The 19,326-nt window shown below is 53.6% G+C and overlaps 9 protein-coding genes across 9 annotated transcripts; 4 read left to right on the top strand and 5 right to left on the bottom strand.

Moving 5' to 3' along the window:
- Positions 1-116: 116 nt before the first annotated feature.
- On the bottom strand, positions 117-906 carry N7459_004173 (putative lactoylglutathione lyase (Glo1); the record flags this gene model as incomplete). The annotated part of the gene is made up of 2 exons (XM_056943357.1): positions 117-155; positions 268-906. The coding sequence occupies 2 exons, from the start codon at positions 904-906 to the stop codon at positions 117-119; spliced, it is 678 nt and encodes a 225-aa protein (XP_056800240.1).
- A 440-nt stretch (positions 907-1,346) lies between these two features.
- N7459_004172 (O-methyltransferase) lies at positions 1,347-2,105 on the bottom strand (the record flags this gene model as incomplete). The annotated part of the gene is made up of 2 exons (XM_056943356.1): positions 1,347-1,546; positions 1,616-2,105. 2 exons carry the CDS (start codon positions 2,103-2,105, stop codon positions 1,347-1,349), a joined length of 690 nt encoding a protein of 229 aa, XP_056800239.1.
- A 265-nt stretch (positions 2,106-2,370) lies between these two features.
- Positions 2,371-4,755, bottom strand: N7459_004171 (transcription factor domain-containing protein; the record flags this gene model as incomplete). The annotated part of the gene is made up of 2 exons (XM_056943355.1): positions 2,371-4,509; positions 4,564-4,755. 2 exons carry the CDS (start codon positions 4,753-4,755, stop codon positions 2,371-2,373), a joined length of 2,331 nt encoding a protein of 776 aa, XP_056800238.1.
- A 733-nt stretch (positions 4,756-5,488) lies between these two features.
- On the top strand, positions 5,489-7,486 carry N7459_004170 (MFS transporter; the record flags this gene model as incomplete). The annotated part of the gene is made up of 8 exons (XM_056943354.1): positions 5,489-5,915; positions 5,968-6,045; positions 6,099-6,533; positions 6,590-6,739; positions 6,820-7,128; positions 7,192-7,286; positions 7,339-7,416; positions 7,472-7,486. The coding sequence occupies 8 exons, from the start codon at positions 5,489-5,491 to the stop codon at positions 7,484-7,486; spliced, it is 1,587 nt and encodes a 528-aa protein (XP_056800237.1).
- A 566-nt stretch (positions 7,487-8,052) lies between these two features.
- N7459_004169 (uncharacterized protein) lies at positions 8,053-9,711 on the bottom strand (the record flags this gene model as incomplete). The annotated part of the gene is made up of 2 exons (XM_056943353.1): positions 8,053-8,949; positions 9,001-9,711. The coding sequence occupies 2 exons, from the start codon at positions 9,709-9,711 to the stop codon at positions 8,053-8,055; spliced, it is 1,608 nt and encodes a 535-aa protein (XP_056800236.1).
- Positions 9,712-10,584: 873 nt separating this feature from the next.
- On the bottom strand, positions 10,585-14,366 carry N7459_004168 (GTPase BMS1; the record flags this gene model as incomplete). The annotated part of the gene is made up of 4 exons (XM_056943352.1): positions 10,585-13,920; positions 13,998-14,087; positions 14,149-14,219; positions 14,309-14,366. The coding sequence occupies 4 exons, from the start codon at positions 14,364-14,366 to the stop codon at positions 10,585-10,587; spliced, it is 3,555 nt and encodes a 1,184-aa protein (XP_056800235.1).
- Positions 14,367-15,036: 670 nt separating this feature from the next.
- N7459_004167 (urea carboxylase-associated family protein) lies at positions 15,037-16,039 on the top strand (the record flags this gene model as incomplete). Its single annotated transcript, XM_056943351.1, has 2 exons — positions 15,037-15,775; positions 15,843-16,039. The coding sequence occupies 2 exons, from the start codon at positions 15,037-15,039 to the stop codon at positions 16,037-16,039; spliced, it is 936 nt and encodes a 311-aa protein (XP_056800234.1).
- A 691-nt stretch (positions 16,040-16,730) lies between these two features.
- Positions 16,731-17,158, top strand: N7459_004166 (uncharacterized protein; the record flags this gene model as incomplete). The annotated part of the gene is made up of 4 exons (XM_056943350.1): positions 16,731-16,745; positions 16,804-16,844; positions 16,901-16,969; positions 17,071-17,158. The coding sequence occupies 4 exons, from the start codon at positions 16,731-16,733 to the stop codon at positions 17,156-17,158; spliced, it is 213 nt and encodes a 70-aa protein (XP_056800233.1).
- A 652-nt stretch (positions 17,159-17,810) lies between these two features.
- N7459_004165 (alpha-ketoacid dehydrogenase kinase family protein) lies at positions 17,811-19,305 on the top strand (the record flags this gene model as incomplete). Its single annotated transcript, XM_056943349.1, has 2 exons — positions 17,811-18,070; positions 18,132-19,305. Coding segments are annotated over 2 exons (1,434 nt in total), but the record flags the coding sequence as incomplete, so codon positions are not given.
- Between the last annotated feature and the right edge of the window lie 21 nt (positions 19,306-19,326).

The raw sequence follows: 19,326 nt of genomic DNA, 5'->3' as shown, positions 1-19,326 counted from the left end.
GGCGTATTCCATCACCATGTTGTCGGGAAGGGGATTCTCCTTCTATCCCTTCTCTCTCATCTCCTGGACATGGCTTGTATCTTCGTAAATGTAGTCAATCATCCCACGCCCACGACTCACACGCTCTGAGGAATCAATTCCACCGAGTAACCATCCTAGACCCGTTAGCCCGTCTTGTCACAGAGAAGACACCACCACACCCAACACCAGCAGCGAAAAGCGAGAAAGAACAACAGCATGCCAACAAGACCAATAACTGCGACTCACCGGATCCGCCACCATGGCAAACTTCTCAAAAAACCACGCATAATTCGCATGAATCTCGCCCACCCCAACCCCCCGCGCCGCCTCCCACTCACTCAACGGCACACTCTCCCTCTCACAAACCCCAACCTCCTTCAAAACCCGCACGCCGGCAGCCCTCAACCGCTCAACTGCAGCACCCACATCCGGCACCGTGAACCCCAGATGCGCGAATCCTAGATGCGGCGGCTCATTGCCCGTGGCCACCGCGTTTCCGCTGCCCGCGTCGGCGTCACGATCTCGCTCCGTGCCATGCACATGGTACAGCTCGAGTAGTCCGCTCGTGCGCGTCAGCGCGGGGATCTCGCTGGTCTGTTGCGACCACGCGTCCATCTCGTCGCGGCGTGCCAGGTCGGGTGGTGGGTGGCCCAGGTAGTAGATGGTGAAGGGGCCTGCGTTCATGGAGAAGACGACGCGCATGCCGAGGAGGTCGACGTAGAAGTGCAGGGAGCGGGCGGGGTCTTGGATGCGGATTGCGAGGTGGTTGAGGCGGTATTGCGCGGTCGAGGCGGTTGGTGGTGGGTTGAAGGTCGGGGTTGGGCCGCCGGGGGCGAAGACGCCTAGTTCGCTGGGTGGTAGGGTCGTGAAGGAGTTGGGTGTCATGGTGATGGGTGCTGGGGTTGTATATGGTGGTTTGATGAGGAATTGGGAGGAGGGGAAGATGGCAATGCGAGATATGCAATATGCGATATGCGATGAGATTCGGAGTCCCACTGCGGGGAAAGATTAGGGCAGCTATACATGCTAATTATGTTTCGCAGTGTTCGTCGGAAGAACGGATGGCAACCAATGAGTCTACGGGACGTGAATTGGAAGAAGAATATTGGATCCAGCTATCTATAGTCGGGGATATTTGCAAGTTGCAAGTACGGTTGTCGGCCCGTCTATGTCTTGCTATTGCCCATGTCGTTTCCCATCTCCAGGCCAAAGGAGACATAGTTCCAGATACATGATGCGAGTAATCCCCCTCGACACAGTTCAGATCAGACAACTCAGTATTCATGTACGCTCCTCTTTACCCAAGACAGTCCCACGACCCCTTCCTACCGGTAGACAATCATATCGAAACCGCCCGCATAGGGCAAAGTCACTCTGCGAAACAGACTACCCGGTGCATCTAGGTATGCAAAAAGATCCCTATACCCGGCAGCAGCCTTGATCGTATTGTCTGCCATAATGACCGCGCCAGGCCGGAAATAAGGCTCCACTAGCTTCAGCGCGGGGAGAGCGAGAGGCGTCCAGACTAGCGCAGTCAGCGTTCATCAACTAAGATATAGATGAGAGATAAATAGAGGGGGGGGCTTGTACTGACTATCCAACAGCAAGAAGTCCACAGTCCCCATATTTGACGCGAGTGTCTCGCGCAAATCACCAACACGCAGGTCAATCACGCCCTCTATCTCCGCGCCAGCCTGTGCCCAATACGCCTGGGCTTGGCTGGCCTTGCTAGGCTCCTTTTCCGTAGCGATGACTCGACCCTTAGGTTCAGCAGAAGCGTCCTTGTGAAGTGCGGCATTCTGCGCTACCGCAAGGGCAAGGTAGATCGTGCTCACGCCGAAACTGGTCCCAGCTTCAACGACCGTCGTGGCGTTGGTGCTGCGCAGGATCTGGTACACGAGCTCGCACTTATCCTGATCCAGTGCGATGAACTTGTCGCGTACGACTGAGTCAAAGGCGTCCGTGGTTTGTGGGGGAAGAGTGGAGAAGTCCACGCCTGCTTCCTGCGAGAGAGACTGGGAGTGCAGGGACTGGAGGAGGTTGAGTAGATCTGCGGATGCATCCAGGGGGGTGGGGGGTGCCATGGTAGTAATTTGGTAGCTGTATAGGATGTTGAGACAAATGGAAGTGGGTGTAGGAGGAATTCGGACGTTCGGATTGATCAAGAGCTGGGAAGGCGTGTGTAGCGGATGACGGGCGGCCTCGGCATTTCAACTGACCCACGACTTTCTGATCTGATAACTTTGTTCAGGATTCATAGTTGCTTTCTGCATCGTGGCGGTCATTACACAATATATTCGTGTATCAATTATATAAATTGTGTCTATTCAGTTTTGACCAGAGTTCGCATCATGTCTGCTCTAGCAAATCCGCATAACTGTCCAACGACCTCCCGATCAGATTGACCATCTCCCAGATATAGTCCGCCGTGAAGAGACGCGCCCAAAGACGAGTCACTGCTGCACTGAGTCGGGTATTAGTTGCAAGCAGCCATTCGCGCGAGACGCCATGTTGCACCTCCATGACCATTTCCAGAACAAAGTCCCGCAGGCGTATCTCCTGCTCCGTCAGCCCGGGGTCAGGATCGGGCACCGTCACCGCTTCAAGCCACTTCGCCAATAGCACGGCACATTCAAGAGAGCACAGAGCGTGCTGATTCGACCACAGCGCCACCTGCGAGTGAGCCACGAAACCAATTCCCAGCTTGACGGGAGTGCTCAGTGCGTGGGCGCAATGGAGCGCAGCGCGAGTGAGGCGATCCCCGCGTTCCACAGAGAGATTATCTTTGAGACTGGCCGCGATCTGGACCGGATCCCAGGTCTGCAGCTGGCGGGTTGATCCACAGTCTGCGTTGAGCCGGATATATGCTAGCCGAAGCAGCGCGGCCGATGTGAAAGATAGCGGGCCGTTTGGGCTCAGTGGATCGATGGATGACTCTTGGTTTCGCTCCCAGCATTGACACCACCGCTCAAGCGCCTGCTCGGTGGCAAGAAGCTCGGGCGTCGACGCAATTGAGGAGCCCAGCCGCTTACATCGCGCGAGGACCAGGCGATTGGCCTTGGTCATCAGCCAAATATCTTGCAGCAGTGCGTGGATCAAAACGTAGCTACCAAGCGAAGAAAACTGTTCCATGCCACTATTAGGAGTGAATAGAGCTGACAACGCGTCCTGAAACTTGGGCTCGCCAGGGCTGAGGCTCCGAGCAGCTTGCCACGACTCAGCACTGGAAGCCTGCCATTCACTTTCGGTACAAGGCAAGTCTAGTGAGAGTTCCTCAGTAAGGATGACTGGAGGGAGATCAAAGACAATGGTGAGAATGTTGAAGAAACAAAAGACGATGAGTCTGGTGCGCTTCACGCACTCGCGACGGATCCAACTGGCCCAGGATCCGTCGCAGTCAGGCAAACTATTCAAGCCACCTTTTCGCAGAAGCGTCCCCATTAGGCTTCGGATTGACAAGGCCTCGTAATAAGGCGGGTTATTAATAAACCACGAGGAAACAGATATTAGTAAAAGTAAAGATTGAAGAGTCTCTAGGGTATCGGTGTCATTGGTTGCATCGACGGCGGGCAATGTTCCTGACTGAAAGACCCGACGGACATGCTCCAGTGTGACCGGCTTAGCGATCTGGTATAGCCGCAGACTGGTGTCTGGCTCACGGCAGTAGCGGGCGCCCAATGCAGCCATGGATAGAAAAAGCGGGAGCGTCATCGACTCCACATCCAATGTTGGCCTATGCACAAATGGATAGTGATCGTGAAACCCCATGAGATACCCGGTCAGACATCGAGATAGCGCGTGCCGCGAGGGAAGAGATAGGTCCGGAACTACGTTGGCATAGTCTTTCAACAGATGGAGGACTTTGTCCCGACATTGAGTGGTGACAGGAACAAATCCCGTGGGTTGCCGTGCCTTGGCCGGGGTCTGATACCCCTCAGGCTGAAGCGAGGGCAGCTGCACGTCATGCCGTGGGAGCACGGAGCTAGACGGAGTTGAAGCGAGATTTGTCTGTGACGTTCTCTCCGAAGACTGGTCATAGTCGGTGGCTGGAGAAAGCTGCAAAGCCGTGGGAAACAGGGGAAGGGGCTGGAATGCGGGCGAGAAAGGGTGACTGGGAAGTGGAACACTGTCCAGGAAAGACGTGAAGTCATTTCCATTGTATCCGCCAGTTGAAATGCCACCGAGAGGGTATGCAAAATCAGATCCCGGCAGGGGAGTCGCTGATCCTGCAGATGGGGGTTCCGGCGTTGCCAGCTGCGTGCCCATCATGGGTGTTGAAGGCGCAGCCAGCACGTTCGAGAACTGCCCCCCGCTGCCCGCTAGCGCTCGAGGACGACCCGATTGTGCTTGGTCGGTCACGACTGACGCCAGCGTATCTAAGCCATCGAGACTTGGATGGGCTGGAGATGGCGAGTGAGTCGGGTGGCTTGCGGGACTGGTCCCAATCTGATGTGACAACCGCTCATGACGTGCCAGCAAGTCTCTAAACTGGCGGTCAGATATTTGGCAATTGGAGCATCTGAGTCAGAGATGATGACTTACTTGCGCGTGAAGGCCTTGGAGCACTGGACACAGCCATACGGTTTCTCTTTGGTATCTGCGCTGCGTTAGTGGCGACTCGTTCTGCGATGATTCCCCCGAAGGCATCTTACGCGATCGGTCGTGGCGCTGCAAATGCTCCAGACGAGCGAATGCCCGGGGGCATCGCTGGCAATGGTAGGGTCTGGAGCTCATGGCTCATGGCTCATGGCTCATGGCTCACGGTATGACGCGGTGCAGAATGACGGCAGCGCGGCGTCGGGGAGAAAGAAGAGAACTCCGGGCTTTGCATTGTGCCGTGGAATCTTCTTGCGCTCGAGCGATCCTCTCCTCAACGCTCTCCTCGGCTGGTGTGTTTCTCCTAACCCGTTTCTTTTTGCAACCAGTCTTATTCCTGATCCAATGGTTAGTTGTGTTTTGCTCTCCCCATAATGTCAATACATATATAAATGCATGGCAACAACACCCATGCCTCGGTCTTCTCCAATTTGGAGATCCCCAGTGGGGCAATTCCTTTTCCGACCGCGAAGCCATCAATCAAACAATCACAGTACATAATTCCTGGTTGACGCATCTCAAATTCACCTCCAAAACTGGTCAGCGATGTGAATCCTGCTCGATGATTCGCCCAGACGACCGTTGCAAATCGGCACGAAAAAAGAGATTACTGAATATTGAAATCTGGGATCGAGCCGAACGCAGAGACTCGCGCACTTCCTATCCGGGCCCATATTTTTATTGGAGAAGCCGCTTTTTCACGCTTCTCCAATTCCTTTTTTTCTGATGACTCTTTGGCCCCTCTCACGCCTTGCGGTCTGGGCATTGGCCTATAAAGATCGATACGTGCCCAAAAGTGAGGACCGCTGCTCCAAAAAGCTACATGGGTTCGACAGCGTCAGCTACATCCAAACCCGGGCCCATACTCGCCATGGAAAAACGCGAGCTCAGCCCGGATTCCCTAGACGGACGCCAGGAGATCGAGCATCTCTATCTCGAACTAGAAACGCTGCTGCCCACCCCATGTATCACCTTGCCTCCGGCCCCTGGCCAGTCAGCGCCGCCAGAGGCTCCCAGCCTGGAGAAGTATACTTCTCCTTTTCTGTGGCCTGAATGGCGCAAGTCGATGATGACCTATCTTTCATGCGGCGTCACTGCTCTCGCGGGTTACTCTGCGGGAGAGATCAGCCCTGCGTCGGATGAACTGACCGAGGAGTGGGGGATTAGCTCCGTGGTGTACAACCTGGGCATCACGCTCTTCTGTATCGGCTTCGCGTTGGCGCCTATGGTGCTTGCACCCTTCTCTGAGATTAACGGCCGTCGACCGATTTTCGTTGCCAGTGGCGTTCTCTTCGTCGGTAGGTGGCTGATATGCCAGGCGTATGCGAGATAGGCTAACATGCTGCCCAGCGTGTCTGATTGCCTGTGGAGGGACACATTCGTTCGCGGGACTGTTGGTCGCCCGTCTCTTCCAGGGAGTAGGCGCATGTAAGCATTTCTCTGCCATTGATCTCGTGCTTCTGATTCCAATGATGTCTTAGCTACCTTCTCCACCATGGTTGGTGGTGTCATCAGTGACATCTACCATGCCGAAGAACGAAACACCCCCATGGCATTATTCTCGGCTTCTGCATTGTTTGGAACAGGCCTCGCGCCGCTGCTGGCCGGCGTGATCGTGACTCATACGACGTGGCGCTGGGTGTACTACTCCCATGCGATTGTCGCGGGGGCTTTTGTTATTATCATATACTTCTTTTTCAAAGAGACCCGTGGCAGTGTCCTACTCAGCCGCAAAGCCAAGGCTCTCAATGCGTACTATGAAAAGCTCGAAGCCGCCGGCCACTACGGTGTCATCATGTCCAGCGAGGAGCCGACCGCGGAGAAGGACGTGCGTCGCATCCGCTGGAAGGTGAAGAGTGATGAGCAGCGCGTGTCACTGTTGAAGATGATTCAGATCTCGTTGTATCGGCCATTCCGTGAGTATCGATGGGCGAACTGTCAACCATCAGACCGAACTAACCATTTTATTTAGATATGCTTTTCACCGAACCTGTCGTCTTCTTCTTCTCCCTCTGGGTCTCCTTCAGCTGGGCCGTTCTCTACCTCCAATTCGGCTCCGTCCCACTCGTCTTCAGTACGCGCTACGGCTTCAACGTTGAGCAGACGGGGGCTGTGTTTACTTGTAAGCCACCCAAAAAATCCATCTCAGCTCTTCTGTTTTGGGAAACTTGAGAGCCTATATCAGTGCTGACAATCCATTAGCCATGTGCGTCTGTGTTCTCATCATCACGGTCATCAGCATCTACCAAGAGAAGATCGCCGTGCGACTCGGCAAGGCCTCGTCATCAGCCGAGGGCCGTCTGCGCTTTGTCTGCGTGGAGTCTGTTCTGCTGCCCATCGGCCTGTTCTGGTTTGGCTGGACATCTTTCTCCTCCATCCATTGGATTGTGCCCTCCATGGCCGTCGGCTGTGCGACAATGGGCATCTTCTCGATCTACCTCGCCACCTTCAATTACCTGGCCGACACCTACCACCGGTACGCCAGTTCGGCAATTGCGGCGCAGTCTTGCTGTAAGTCATCTACTTCATTCGGTGCCATTCCAGGCGCGAGTCTGTACTGATCTTTCGTCGCAGGTCGGAATTTGCTTGGAGGTGTCTTTCCACTGGTAACAAAGGCCTTATTCACCAACCTAGGCTACCCCGAGGCCTCGAGTCTGCTAGGTGGAATTGTGAGTCTTGATCTAGTCCTGGACATGAATGTTTTCTAATAACTGAAAATAGGGCGCTGCTCTAACTCTCGTTCCCTGGGTGCTTGCCTTCTACGGACCGAAGATTCGGGCGAGAAGCAAGATGGCGAGTGTGAGTGCTATTCTTCCCAGATTTTTGACGGTAATGTGTACTGACTAGAGAGCAGGAGCTTGCACATTGAGCGAGGGATGGATATATTCTGACGGCCTTACTAATCTTCTGAGCATAAAAATAGAAATAGAGTTAGAGTTAAATATTAATTATTGAATCCCCAATAATCAGGTTCCAGTGGGGGAGGGGCGCAAGCCGGAGAACAAAATCATTAGGTAGTTGCCAGTAGGAGTCTAAGCGAAAAGAACAGCGGGGACGCAGTGGGTTCAATTCGTCTGATGGCGAAGGCCCAACGACCAAGTAGGACCAAAAGTCCAGTCCGACTCTGCTCCCCAGGGCCATAAAGTCTTAACGTGGAGGTATGTACTCAGAAATGAAAATTGACAATGCATAGCTGGTATCTACCTAGGTATCAAGTCCCAACGAAGTGCATTAAGGAATGCTAAGCCCCCGCCATAATTCCACTATAATTCCACTTGAGGATAAAAGTCCCAAAGTATGGATGCACAAGTGTAAATGCAACATTCCAGAAATGCCACCGGGTATGCATAGCCTGTACCGCAGGAAATCATCCAGCAGGAACTCATGCAAATAAAGTGTCGCCCAAAAGGCACTATTAATTACTGACTGCCCATGCTATCTTTCAGAAGTGGCATGCGCACGAGCCCCATGGCGTTGGGAGGCAAACCGTGCTTCGTCTTCGCTGTCACTTTCCATCTGATCGAGGATGCGATCAATCTCGTCGCCTGCGTGGGCCTCTAGCCCAAGACCAGCGGTCCGCAGTGGCAGAGTTCGACCGCTGTGCAAGCTCTCGCCTTGCGAGCTCTGCGTCGGGTGTGTCGTGATTCCATTCGTGTTTGAATAAAGTGATGCGTTCAAACTGTGTTGTGTAGCGGGAGGTTGCAATGAGCGAGGACTAGAACGATATCCCGAGTTTTCGGGGCTAGACATAAAGAGGAGGGTTTCAATGGCGTCTTGTTCCATCGCTGTGTTCTGAGAATGAGTTCGTGGTCTATGGAAGCCATTTTGTCCCGATGGATGCATATGTCCTGTGGGCAGAACTGATGGTGTCCCTGGTCCCAAGACAGGCGGGGATCCATTCAACGCCCGGCCGACTGAATGTTCTTGATGTGAATGATATCTTCGATGACGAGCATATGGGCTTCGAACGAACGGGGCTGCAGCTGTATTAGGATTGGGACGTCGCCGGCGTGTGTCTCCGGTCGATGATATGATGTCGACAGGAGGTGCCAACTTTGGGAATGGGAGGAATTTTCCGGGGGAAGAGATTGTTGACTGAGAACGATGATGAACTGAAGAAGCGCGCGGGGTATCAATCGGCGATGCCCGCTGCGGATGAGATGTTGGACTTGAGTTTGGCACTGAGTGGAGACTGCTGGGTGGTGGTGAGCTCAACTCTGACAAGCTTGCGAGTCCACGGGGCGCAAATTGTGGATCGGAGTTCCGCGACTGTCGTGACTTTTCTATTTTTGCCGCTGCGTACGATAGTCGCGTGCGGATATGAACCGATAGCTATGCACGCGTCAACATCACTCTCAAACAAGCGCAGAAATAGGTTATTACCTGTGCTATCCTACTCCCGTGCGCAGGCGAGCCTGTACTTTTTGACCGACGCCGCGCAGCTCCATTTGTATCGGAGTGTTGAGGTGCCACAGAGCCCGACGAGATGGATTTGATGTCACCGGTTGCCGTCCTCTTGTGCCCCGGAGCGAATTTCATGCCGTTGCCCGATCCCGAATTTGAATGCTTTGGCGACAGCAAAGGGGAGTAAGGGCCATTGGCTGGTTTCTCCATCTTGATGCCGAAATTCAATCCATCTATTGATCCATTTCCATTCGGCGGGAATGTGTCTTGGGAATCCGGCGACTTGGGATATGTATTTGTTGATACTGTGTTGTCATCGAAGGAGCGGGAGTTGCGTAGCTCTATAGATGATCCGGAGTCGTTGACCGATGACGAAGGTACGCTATTCTGGGAATCCGTGAAAGTACTTGCGGATTGTATCTCTGGCCGTCGCCCATCGACTGATGTGTCGCTACCGCGCTCGGACGACTCGAGGTAGGCGATGTTAGGATAATTCTTCTCATAGACTGTAGCATTCAGCCCGTCTATCTGCAATGATAATGGCTGGGGCGAGCGCGGGACTTGGACCTCTTCTGTGCGGGTTGGTTGCTCTGGCGCTCCTGGCGTCGAATCGGTCACAGACTCGGTGGTCGCACTGGCCCTTATATGGGGCACCTCGCGGCCCGACGAGGCCTCATGGGTGTCGCTCATGATCAGGCGGAGATGATTGAGAGGGACACAGTTCGGATGAAAGGCAAGGGAAAGAGGCGACCAATATGCGATCGCTCCAACTGCGGAATGACGGGGCCGCGCAAGTGATCTAAACACGCAAGGCCGTGGTTGCTTGCGCCCGAGTCACCGCATGGAGACGGGTACCGGGAATGTCCGACGCGGGGCGAGCGAGGATGCAGAAGATGGGCGGCTGCAATCTGAACTTCTTCGAGGTCTAGCGGGAGAGTGCAGTTGATTGATGGCGCCAGGAGCATCTGCTGCATCCCAGTGGCGATCGACCAGCACGCGCAAGGTCCGCACGAGCGCTAAAACGGTCGACTGGCAGCCTCCACTGGAGGACGCAAACCCGGAATGGATGGGCTGCAAAGAGAAGGCCCAAGGCTGTCAATGGGTTTGTGTTTGGAGAAGACGAGCAGGAACCAAAGACCGCAATCCGTGTAGTTCTAGTAAAATCTTGGAGCGGACGATGGCGACGCCTTCGGCAGCGACGCGTACGAGACACGGTCACGTGGACCGGTGCCCTTTGCGGAATCGAAGTACATACTATTGAATGATCTGGTATGTATGGAAGCGATCCAGTACAAAGGTGAAGAAGCTCTTGGAATTACTGCTCTTGGTGGGCCTCAGCCCTTCTTTAGGAACAGAAGAGGCGATTTGTAAAAGCAGTGGGGTTCAACAGCACCGATAGAACAAAGTATACCACAGAAGAGTCTTTCCCATGCCGTCAAGCCTGGATTGTAGACAATTGCATCTGGGAATCAATGGATGAATCGAATTTTCGGACACAAACGCCATCTATGCATGATAAACTAGACCCATGCCGGCCGTAACATGTACAAGAGCAACAATCGCTTATCTGCGTTTCTTCCCACCACCACCATCTTCATCACCATTCTTGCGCTTTTTACCCTCGCGACGCCAATAGTCGTTGCGCTCTCTCTTCTCTCGCGCATTCTTCTTCTCCAAGCTGTCGGCAACCTTGGCTCGGTAGACCTGTCGCCGCTCCTCCTGCTTGGCTGCACGCTTGGCCTGTTTATCATTACGCAGGGTGGTCAATTTCTGCATGAGGTCGCGGGCCTTCTTTTCCTCGCCACCAACAACGATTGCACGCTTCTGCATGTAGGTCTGGTCATTGTGCTTCTTCATCTTCGTGATCTGAGACTTGAAAGGAAGGTCGGCAGCCAGCTGGCGGGGCACACGAAGCGGGTTGAAGTGGCGCTCCTGACGTTCGATCTTGCGGTAGGCCGAGTCCTTATTCAGGGGAGTGGGAATGCCCTTTTCGCGGCGGACTTCACCTGTCAACCGCATTCCTTGCCAACCATTTTCACCAGTGCCACTCTCCTCCTGGTCAAGCAGATTCGTGACTGGGTTGTAGAAACGATGAGGCTTGATTGGGTACCATGCACGCAGGAAGACAATGTCACTCATCAGGATCTTGTCCTCGAAAGTGGCACGGTAGTAACCATCAGGCTTGCTCAAGGCTCGCTTGATCTGACCACGGATACCAGATACAGTACGAATCGACGCACCCTCGAACTTCGCAATCTCGAGTGCAGAGTTGAACATGTCCTTAATGAAGGCAGTGTTCTTGAAGATCTTGTACGGAACACCAGTGAGCTTCAACTTCTTGACGATTTCAGTGTGCTCATCCACACTCAGGACGACACCAGTCGCGGCGATGCGGAACCCTGGGTTCTTGTTTGAGAAGGACTGGACGCAGCAGAAACCTGTATTGGGAGCCACAAGCGGTCCGTAGAAGACGCCGAAACAGTGCATGTGTTCAGGTGTATACTTGAGCATACGGTTTCGCGTTCGACTGTCCGAAGTGCTGTAAATTGGCAAGCTCTGGAAACGACGCCAGCCGAGAGAGAAGATCAACGGGTCGTTGCTCTTCAGGATCTTCTTATGCCAGCGGTGACGCTTGATCCGAATTTGCACATATCCGAAACGGTCCTCGGTAGGAGCCAGACCACCGACAATGACTGGGAACCGAGGACTGAACTTGCTTGCGAACTCGTAAGGCACGTTCTCCAGAACAATCCGAGCATAAGTACCGGCTTTGTAGCCTTCAGCACGGGCACGGGAGGCTGGGTCGAGGTTATCAAACTCGGCACGATTGATATCAAGCTGCTTTTGCATCTTTGCCTTCTGCAAATCATACCAGTCGTCCTCGCCGAATTCCCCGTCGCCACCATCCCGGTTGCCATCTTTGGCGTTTGCAAATCCTTCCCGGTCTTCTTCCTCGAAGCGGAGCTTTAACTCTTCTTTCTTTTTCGCGTTGCGCTCACGTTCAGCCTCCAAGTCCACGGGACCTTCCGGTTCAGCATCCTCCTCATCGTCGTCTCCGTCTTCGTCCTCTTCGTCTTCAATTCCATTGAAGGTCTCCCCTGTCTCCAGGTCTTCAAAGGCTCCGTCTCCCTCATCGTCGTCTTCATCAAAGGCATCGTCCAGATCATCGTCATCGTCCGAGCCGTCGCCAGAAAGCTTACCAGTAATGAACCGCCGTTTAAGTGACTCGATTAGCTCCTCGTCGCGCCATTTGCGCTCTAGCTCATCGTAGTCGTATTCAGGAACGGCACGGAAATCAGCCTGGTCCTCTTTCTCAGTGTTGGTCTTCTTGAAGAATTCATCGCCCTCGTCTTCGGCTTCAATGTCCTCCTCTTCCTCGTCCTCATCGTCCTCGCCACGCCATATCTGCACGACATCGACGGGGCTAATAGACTCGTCATACATCATTCGCGACAGGTCGTTTACACGGAATGCTGGTCGCTTTCCGTGGAGAGCCTTGGCATTAGCGAGCATGTTCTCCTTCCATCGGAAGTTTCCTTCCTCGTCCTCGTCCTCCTCATCCTCATCATCTCCACTTTCAATTTCCTGGTCTTCCACGGAAGAAATGGAACCAAGGTCGGAATCACTGTCGGCAAAAGCAACATCGTCTTCTTCTCGGCTAGCGCTTCCGTTCTGGCGGGCTTTGAATTTGGCCTCGAAATCTGCTGGTGCAGAGACATCAACTTCTTCGTCCTCTTCGTCGCCGCTGAAGTTGTCCTCATCGTCTTCATTATCATCGACCTCTCCGTCATCTTCACCGCTCTCGAGGTCCTCATCGGCGTCCAATGCAGCTTCACCATCACGCTCAGCGTCGGCAAGGTGCACTCGTCGCTTGTGTTTCCGACCCGACTCATCATCCTCACCGACATGTGAAATCGCCTCACCACCACTGAAGAGGCGCACACCCTGGTCAGCCTCGCCGAGCAATTTTCGCTCGCCCTGCAGACCAACCACGAGCTGCTCACCAAGACCACGAGCCTCATCGTCGTCTGAGGCATCCGAATCTCGATCAAAGGTAGAAGTCTTGACGTCAATATAGACCGCATCCTTGTCCACTAAAACACCGCCAACGTCGGACATGGGAGCAAAAAGCAGTTTTTGCTTCTCACCCAGCTTGCGTCTAGCAGACTTTCCAGTCGCCTTGGCAATTTGCTGGTCCATGAAGGGAGTCGGACATGGATCAGGCAATCCTTCAATCCCAGATACTGTCAAATCGCCTACACCAGGAACGTGGACTCGTGCACCGTTGGCAGGAAAATTTGTACCCCGGAGATAACCATAAAGCGCCACTGTGCGATCGCACTTGGGGTTTTCTTCGATTTGAGTTGGGGGCGTGATGTCCAAGAAGCGGTCGGCGAGCGCATACGGGTGAGAGTTGCGCCAAACAAGAGGTCGTGGGTTCTTCATGACGGACAAGAATCGGGACAGGTTGTGCACTTCACGATCGGGGTATCGGCCATTGATCACACCAGAAAGGTAGAATAGCTTGGCACCCTGATAGAGTTCGCTCCAGAAACGATGCTTAAGGCGCTTCTTGGCCATGCGCAGAGTGCTCTGCTTTTTGAAAAGGTCCAGGTGAGTCAGGATGCCGAAGACGTTACCCGGCATACCACTTGTAGAGAGAGCGTTCAAAAACTCCATAGTTTCCATCTCAAAGCCGTAGTTTCCGTCGATCATGAGCAGAACGATGTCCGCAATCTTGGCCACATCGATCATGGCTGCGAGGGAATTTGAAGGGCATTCTAGGAATGTGAGGCGCTTCTTCTTAGACGTCACAACCGTCAACGGACCTTGAGGCGAGCTCAGGGTCTGCTTGGTATAACGGCGAATCAATGATTTAAGGAGAGTTGTCTTGCCGACCTATGGGGAAGAAAAAATCGATTGTTAGACTTGCGACCCAAAGGATACGGCGTCGACCCATTGAAGGCAAGACTTACACCTGGAGGTCCAACGAGTGCAACGACCGTCGGAGGAGCCTCCTCGGGCATGCGATCCACCTGGGGCACATGAAGTCTCTTTTCCTTGACCTAAAGCAGCGATCCGAGTTAGCCTGCGCATGTATCGCTGAGGGATTGCTTCGTTACGCACATCATGCGACCGAGCTGCCTGTTTGTTGAGTTTTCCGGGATTTGAATAGGCGAAGGCCTTCGGATTCGCTCCTGTAATATTGTCGATTAGCAAAGTTGTTCGTCACAAACGAGCCTGGAAGTCAAAGTCCGCAAATTTGCGGAGGCACTTGGAGCCGTACCCTCGTAGTTCTTTTTCTCCTTCGCGGGCCGATGCGCCCTGTTTGACTGCTGCTCCATGGCAAAAGCAAGAGGTCACAGACCTCACCGACGCTTTCCCGTTCAAATTTTCGAAGAATAGGGAGCACCGACAGCAAGGCGACAGCAGCTGCGACATGAACTGCTCCGGCCCAAAATTATTATTCCGGAGCGGAAATATGTGGATCCGGCTCAGAAAAAAAGTGATCTTTTTTAGGACTAGCGCAGAATGGAGCTTTTCTGATGCCTGAGGCAAAAATGCAGTTGCTGCGAAGGCCTTTATCGACGACCGGGCCGGTTTGCAAGCGATAAGGGCTTGCCCTCTCATCGGGCCGATGCGTGTTCTTGACGGTCCCCCACCTCTTGCAGCCAGTGGAATTGGAATGATAACCTGGTTTATCGACGCTTGATTGATTCAGACAAGCCTCGGCATTCTTCTCCGAGTCCAAGACCTCTCGAGGCCTGGAAGTGTGGTGGAGAGAGCCCCCAGTAGGGTATGCACTACCCATCTATGCGGGGGCCAGCCCAAGTATGGAACTAGATAACGGGCATTCTCCGAGGGCGTAGATGTTACGGAGTATATATTGGTAATTGGCTCCCGCAGGCCGGAATGAACTGCCCGTTGCATTATCTGGCTCGTTGTGTTTATTACCAGCACTCCCCGTAGACCTGACACGCTTGCTTGCATTCATGCTTTCACGTATTCCAAAAGATGTCTGCCCCTCGTCGCCCTCCGCCAGCTTACATGGCTCCCCCGGATTCGGGAATCCATGCGACATCTCCGCTCTATCATGCCATCTCCAGGACTGCATCTGATCCTGCCGCGCGCAACCGCAAAGAGTCATTCACAATCCGGCCATGTTCAGGCCAAGCGTGGGTTGTGCCTGCCGGCCACATCTGCCGCTTGACGACTCCGGAGGGACCACAAGTGGGCGACTTGAACATCTGGAACGCAAACAATCCTCGAGAACGAATGTGGGCTGCACGTACCCGACAGATCCACGCCTCACACGTCTCCGTGGGTGATCGACTGTGGTCCAATCTCCCGTATCTGCGGCCGCTCGTGACGATCACCGGCGACTCGCTGGGTGGTGGACAGTTGCACAATGTGCTGGGACCCGATGGGAAGCGGAAACCAGAGGTGGTCTTTGGTACCACGCCGTTCGGAGGACGTGTGCACGACTTGATGGGCACTCGCTGCGATCCCTACGTGAATCTCCTGATGGGCGGCGAGACATTTGACTTCCACTGCCACTCAAATCTCACGCGCTCGGTGGTTCCCTACGGATTGACGGAGCTGGATGTCCATGACGTGCTGAACGTGTTCCAGGTGACAGGGCTGGATGAAGAAGGGAAATACTTCATGGAGACTTCCCCCGCTAAGCGCGGGGAGTACTTTGAGTTCTTTGCCGAGGTGGATGTGCTCTGCGCGCTATCTGCATGCCCTGGAGGTACGCACTTCCCTGCACTATAGCCCAAGATGGCCATTGCGACAAATGCTAACCATGCTCCACATAGGTGACCTGTCCAACTGGGGCTGGGACGATAAGGAGGGCGGCATGGGGGCTACCTGCCGCCCACTTGGAGTGGAAGTGTATCAATTAGCTGATGCACAGACCTTGGATGGATGGAAAGCACCGGAGAGCCCGAAATACCAGGGAATGCATGGTATGCGTATGCCGCCGAGAGAAGAAGATGGTTACGCTGGATTATAGACGGAGACCTCGGACAGGGAAGAACAATAGCCCGGAATCACCGACAGTATCACCACGTGACCTGCCCCGCGTTTGACGGCAGCGCAATAGCGTCATCGGGGCGCTGGCCGCATTGTTACATCAATGGGATTCGAAGCACCTTCATGCTTTTCTTTCCAAGATTTAAGCCACCCTGGTGCCTGGGGAATATTACGCGCAAATGGCGCGTGCAGTGCTTTGATTATCTACCCTTGACTCATGCACCTCTCACGTCCCAGGCATCAACTTTTGCCCAGTGGCACCGAATCTAGTAGAAATCACGACATCTCCACGTCGGTAGAGAGTCACTGCTGTGTAACTTTCTCCTTGACGCCGTTGTAGGAATGCAATTAGTCGAATGTTTAAGTAGGAAGATACGACTTCAGGCCGGGCAGGCAGGGGCTCTGGGCAATAGAAATCGGGTCCCATGAAGGTGTTTTGCCAGGGTGAAGCTCGCGTAAGACAGCATCAGCCCCTCTTGTGCTCTTCGTTGTCTCTCCTTATCAGCTCCCATCACCGCGCACTCTATAAAGCCCCCCTCGTCCCCTCCGCCTTTATCTCAGGTTAACTTTTCCACCTTCCCACATCCCACTTTTCATAACCTCCCAACTTCCCACTTCTGTCCAGCTTGACTTTGTACCACCTCTTTTGCGCAGACTTCCATCACATAACAATGCCTCTCTTCAACGTAAGTAAAAGCAATGGCCCAGCTACTTCTCAACGTGCTAACACCGATTGTCCACTAGGTCACCCTGAAGGACCAAGCTCCCCCCGAGGAACTTGAGAAGTCGGTTTTCCCACCCTCGCGATCCCAGCACTGATTATTGACTTGTTCACATCCAGGGCCAAGGAGGATGCGAAGGCGAAGGGTGGTGTGATCAAGCATGAGTACAGTCTTATCAAGGGCTTCACGTACGTGTCCTCTTCTCTCAGATCTTTTACCTTCCAACTCTCAAAACTCGGCGGCTCCCATGCCAATCCAGTCATGGTGCTAACACTCATTGGAACATCAGTGTCGAATACCCTGACGACCAAGTCGAAGCTCTCGAATCGACCGAGCATGTTCACGTCGAGCAGGATGGCGAGGTGAAGACCCAGTGATAGGCTTTTCGTCCATGTAGCGAATCTAGCCAAGGTGTATACTGTCATTTGTGAAACGTCTGCAAGGTTCCCAGGCCAAATGCCAATGCGACTGGGTTGTTGGATAGCGGGGAGGGACTTTGCTTGAGTGCGATGATTTGATACCAGGAATACGCTTTGCCATCATCCGACTTTGTCGCTAACCTAGAAAGGTTATCTTGGTTAATATGGCCAACGATGAAGTCTTACGAATTTCAATGACTCTTTTGAAACGCAGCTGTGCTGGAGCGTCGCAACTAGTGTCGATCCCCCACCGAGTGCATACACCGGCATACCAATGTTAGAACTACCTCGTAGTGTTGATGTGAAGGACTTTAGTTCATTCTGCCTGGAGTCATAGCCTGCCTAGGTAAATCATATTTGATCAAGGTGTGGCAGGGAGATCTCAGCTTCTTGACCGGATATATATTGCGACCGTTCTCAGTTCTCAGCGGATGCATCGGCCTGAGCTGTACTAGTCCAACCAGGTAGGCTAAAATATCATTCTACCGGGAGAACAAACCCAAAAGTCCTAAAAAAGGCAACGAGGAGAACACTGCTTCAATGATGATGAGAGGTGGTGTAAGGCGAGCCAAGAGCCGAGGATATCCGTTTCCAGACCGCAACCTGCAGATCCGCCGTCACCGCTGGAGCTTTAATCTCCATTTGCTTACCCACGTTCCGGTCTCTTACCACAATGATGGCAGCCACAATTTCCCGAGGTCTGCCACTGTGGCCATATAGTCGGCTTTGCTATGCAAAACCTCGCTCATTGTGGTACGCCTCAACATCGCAGACACGTCGCAAATGGAACCTTCATCAATCCGCCGGAGACGAGGTCGCTCGGTTGGCTGCTAGCCCTCGCCGACCCCTGACATTGGCCGATTTACTCAGGTAAAGTGATTTAGAGTACGAAGGAGAACGAGAAGAATGCTCACCATCGCCTCGTGTCTAGACACGGCCGGCCGCCCTTGTCCAAGGAGGCCCTTCTGGCTTCGGCCAACTTCACCCTGTCACTCCTCCCCGCGCGCCTAGCGTCCCGCATACAATCATTGCGAAACCTGCCCTTCATCGTTGTCTCCAACCCACATGTCTCGAAGATTTATAATAATTACGTCCACTCCCTGTCCACCCTTCTCCCATACCAGCATCGGCAAATCACCACTCTCGAGGAAGAGAATCAGTTTGGCGACGTGCTTGCCGATCTTGTGCAGACACATACAAACACCATTCCAGTCCTCGCTCGTGGGTTCCTTGAATGTCGAAAATATGTCAACTCGGACGATGTGACTCGTTTCTTGGATACCCATCTCCGAGCGCGTATCGGCACCCGCTTAATCGCCGAGCAGCATTTGGCGCTACATTTTGCTTCCCAACCAGTGAACGATGCGCCCACAGGAAGTGACGATCGAGTTTCGTCCAAAAGCTCGATCCCCTCGAACTACATCGGAGTGATCGACACTGCTTTGCAACCAGCGCGTATCATCCGATTATGCGAGGACTTCGTTGGGGAGATTTGTGAATTGAAGTACGGGGTGCGCCCGCGCCTGGAGATCGGGGGCGAGCCTGATGCTCTTTTTGCCCACGTTCCTGTCCATGTGGAATACATCATTACCGAACTGCTGAAGAATGCTTTTCGGGCGACCATTGAGTCTGGCAACGAGCGCGAGCCTATTGAGGTGACGATCGCAGCCGCTCCAGATGTTCCGGGAAATGAGCGTCCTGCCCAGGAAGATTCCGACGCCGGATTTCAATTCGATGCAAGAGATGATGCAGCTGTCATGAACGAGGCAATCGGGTATTCGAAACCGTCTTCGCAGAGTATCACCATTCGCATTCGTGATCGTGGTGGCGGAATCCCACCGGAGGTTCTGCCTCATATCTGGTCTTATAGCTTCACCACATTCTCCGACATGGACCTCCACAACTCGGAGAATGGGAACCTGGATGCGCTGAACACCATTTCAGCCAGTGGTGGCCACTTGAGCAGTATCGCTGGTCTTGGCTACGGCTTGCCGCTGAGTCGGGCCTACGCGGAGTATTTTGGTGGCAGCATTGCGGTGCAGAGTCTTTGGGGATGGGGCACTGATGTCTATCTAACCTTGCAGGGAGTTGGGAAAATTGACTGAACAATGATTGTCCCAGTCAAG

This window comes from Penicillium hispanicum, assembly GCF_028827665.1.
Source record: "Penicillium hispanicum strain IBT 35686 chromosome Unknown utg000004l_segment0_segment0, whole genome shotgun sequence".
In the NCBI taxonomy this organism is placed as follows: Eukaryota; Fungi; Ascomycota; class Eurotiomycetes; order Eurotiales; family Aspergillaceae; genus Penicillium; species Penicillium hispanicum.
The sequence above is the reverse complement of the archived record's forward strand: the minus strand, read 5'-3'. Positions and strand labels throughout refer to the sequence as shown.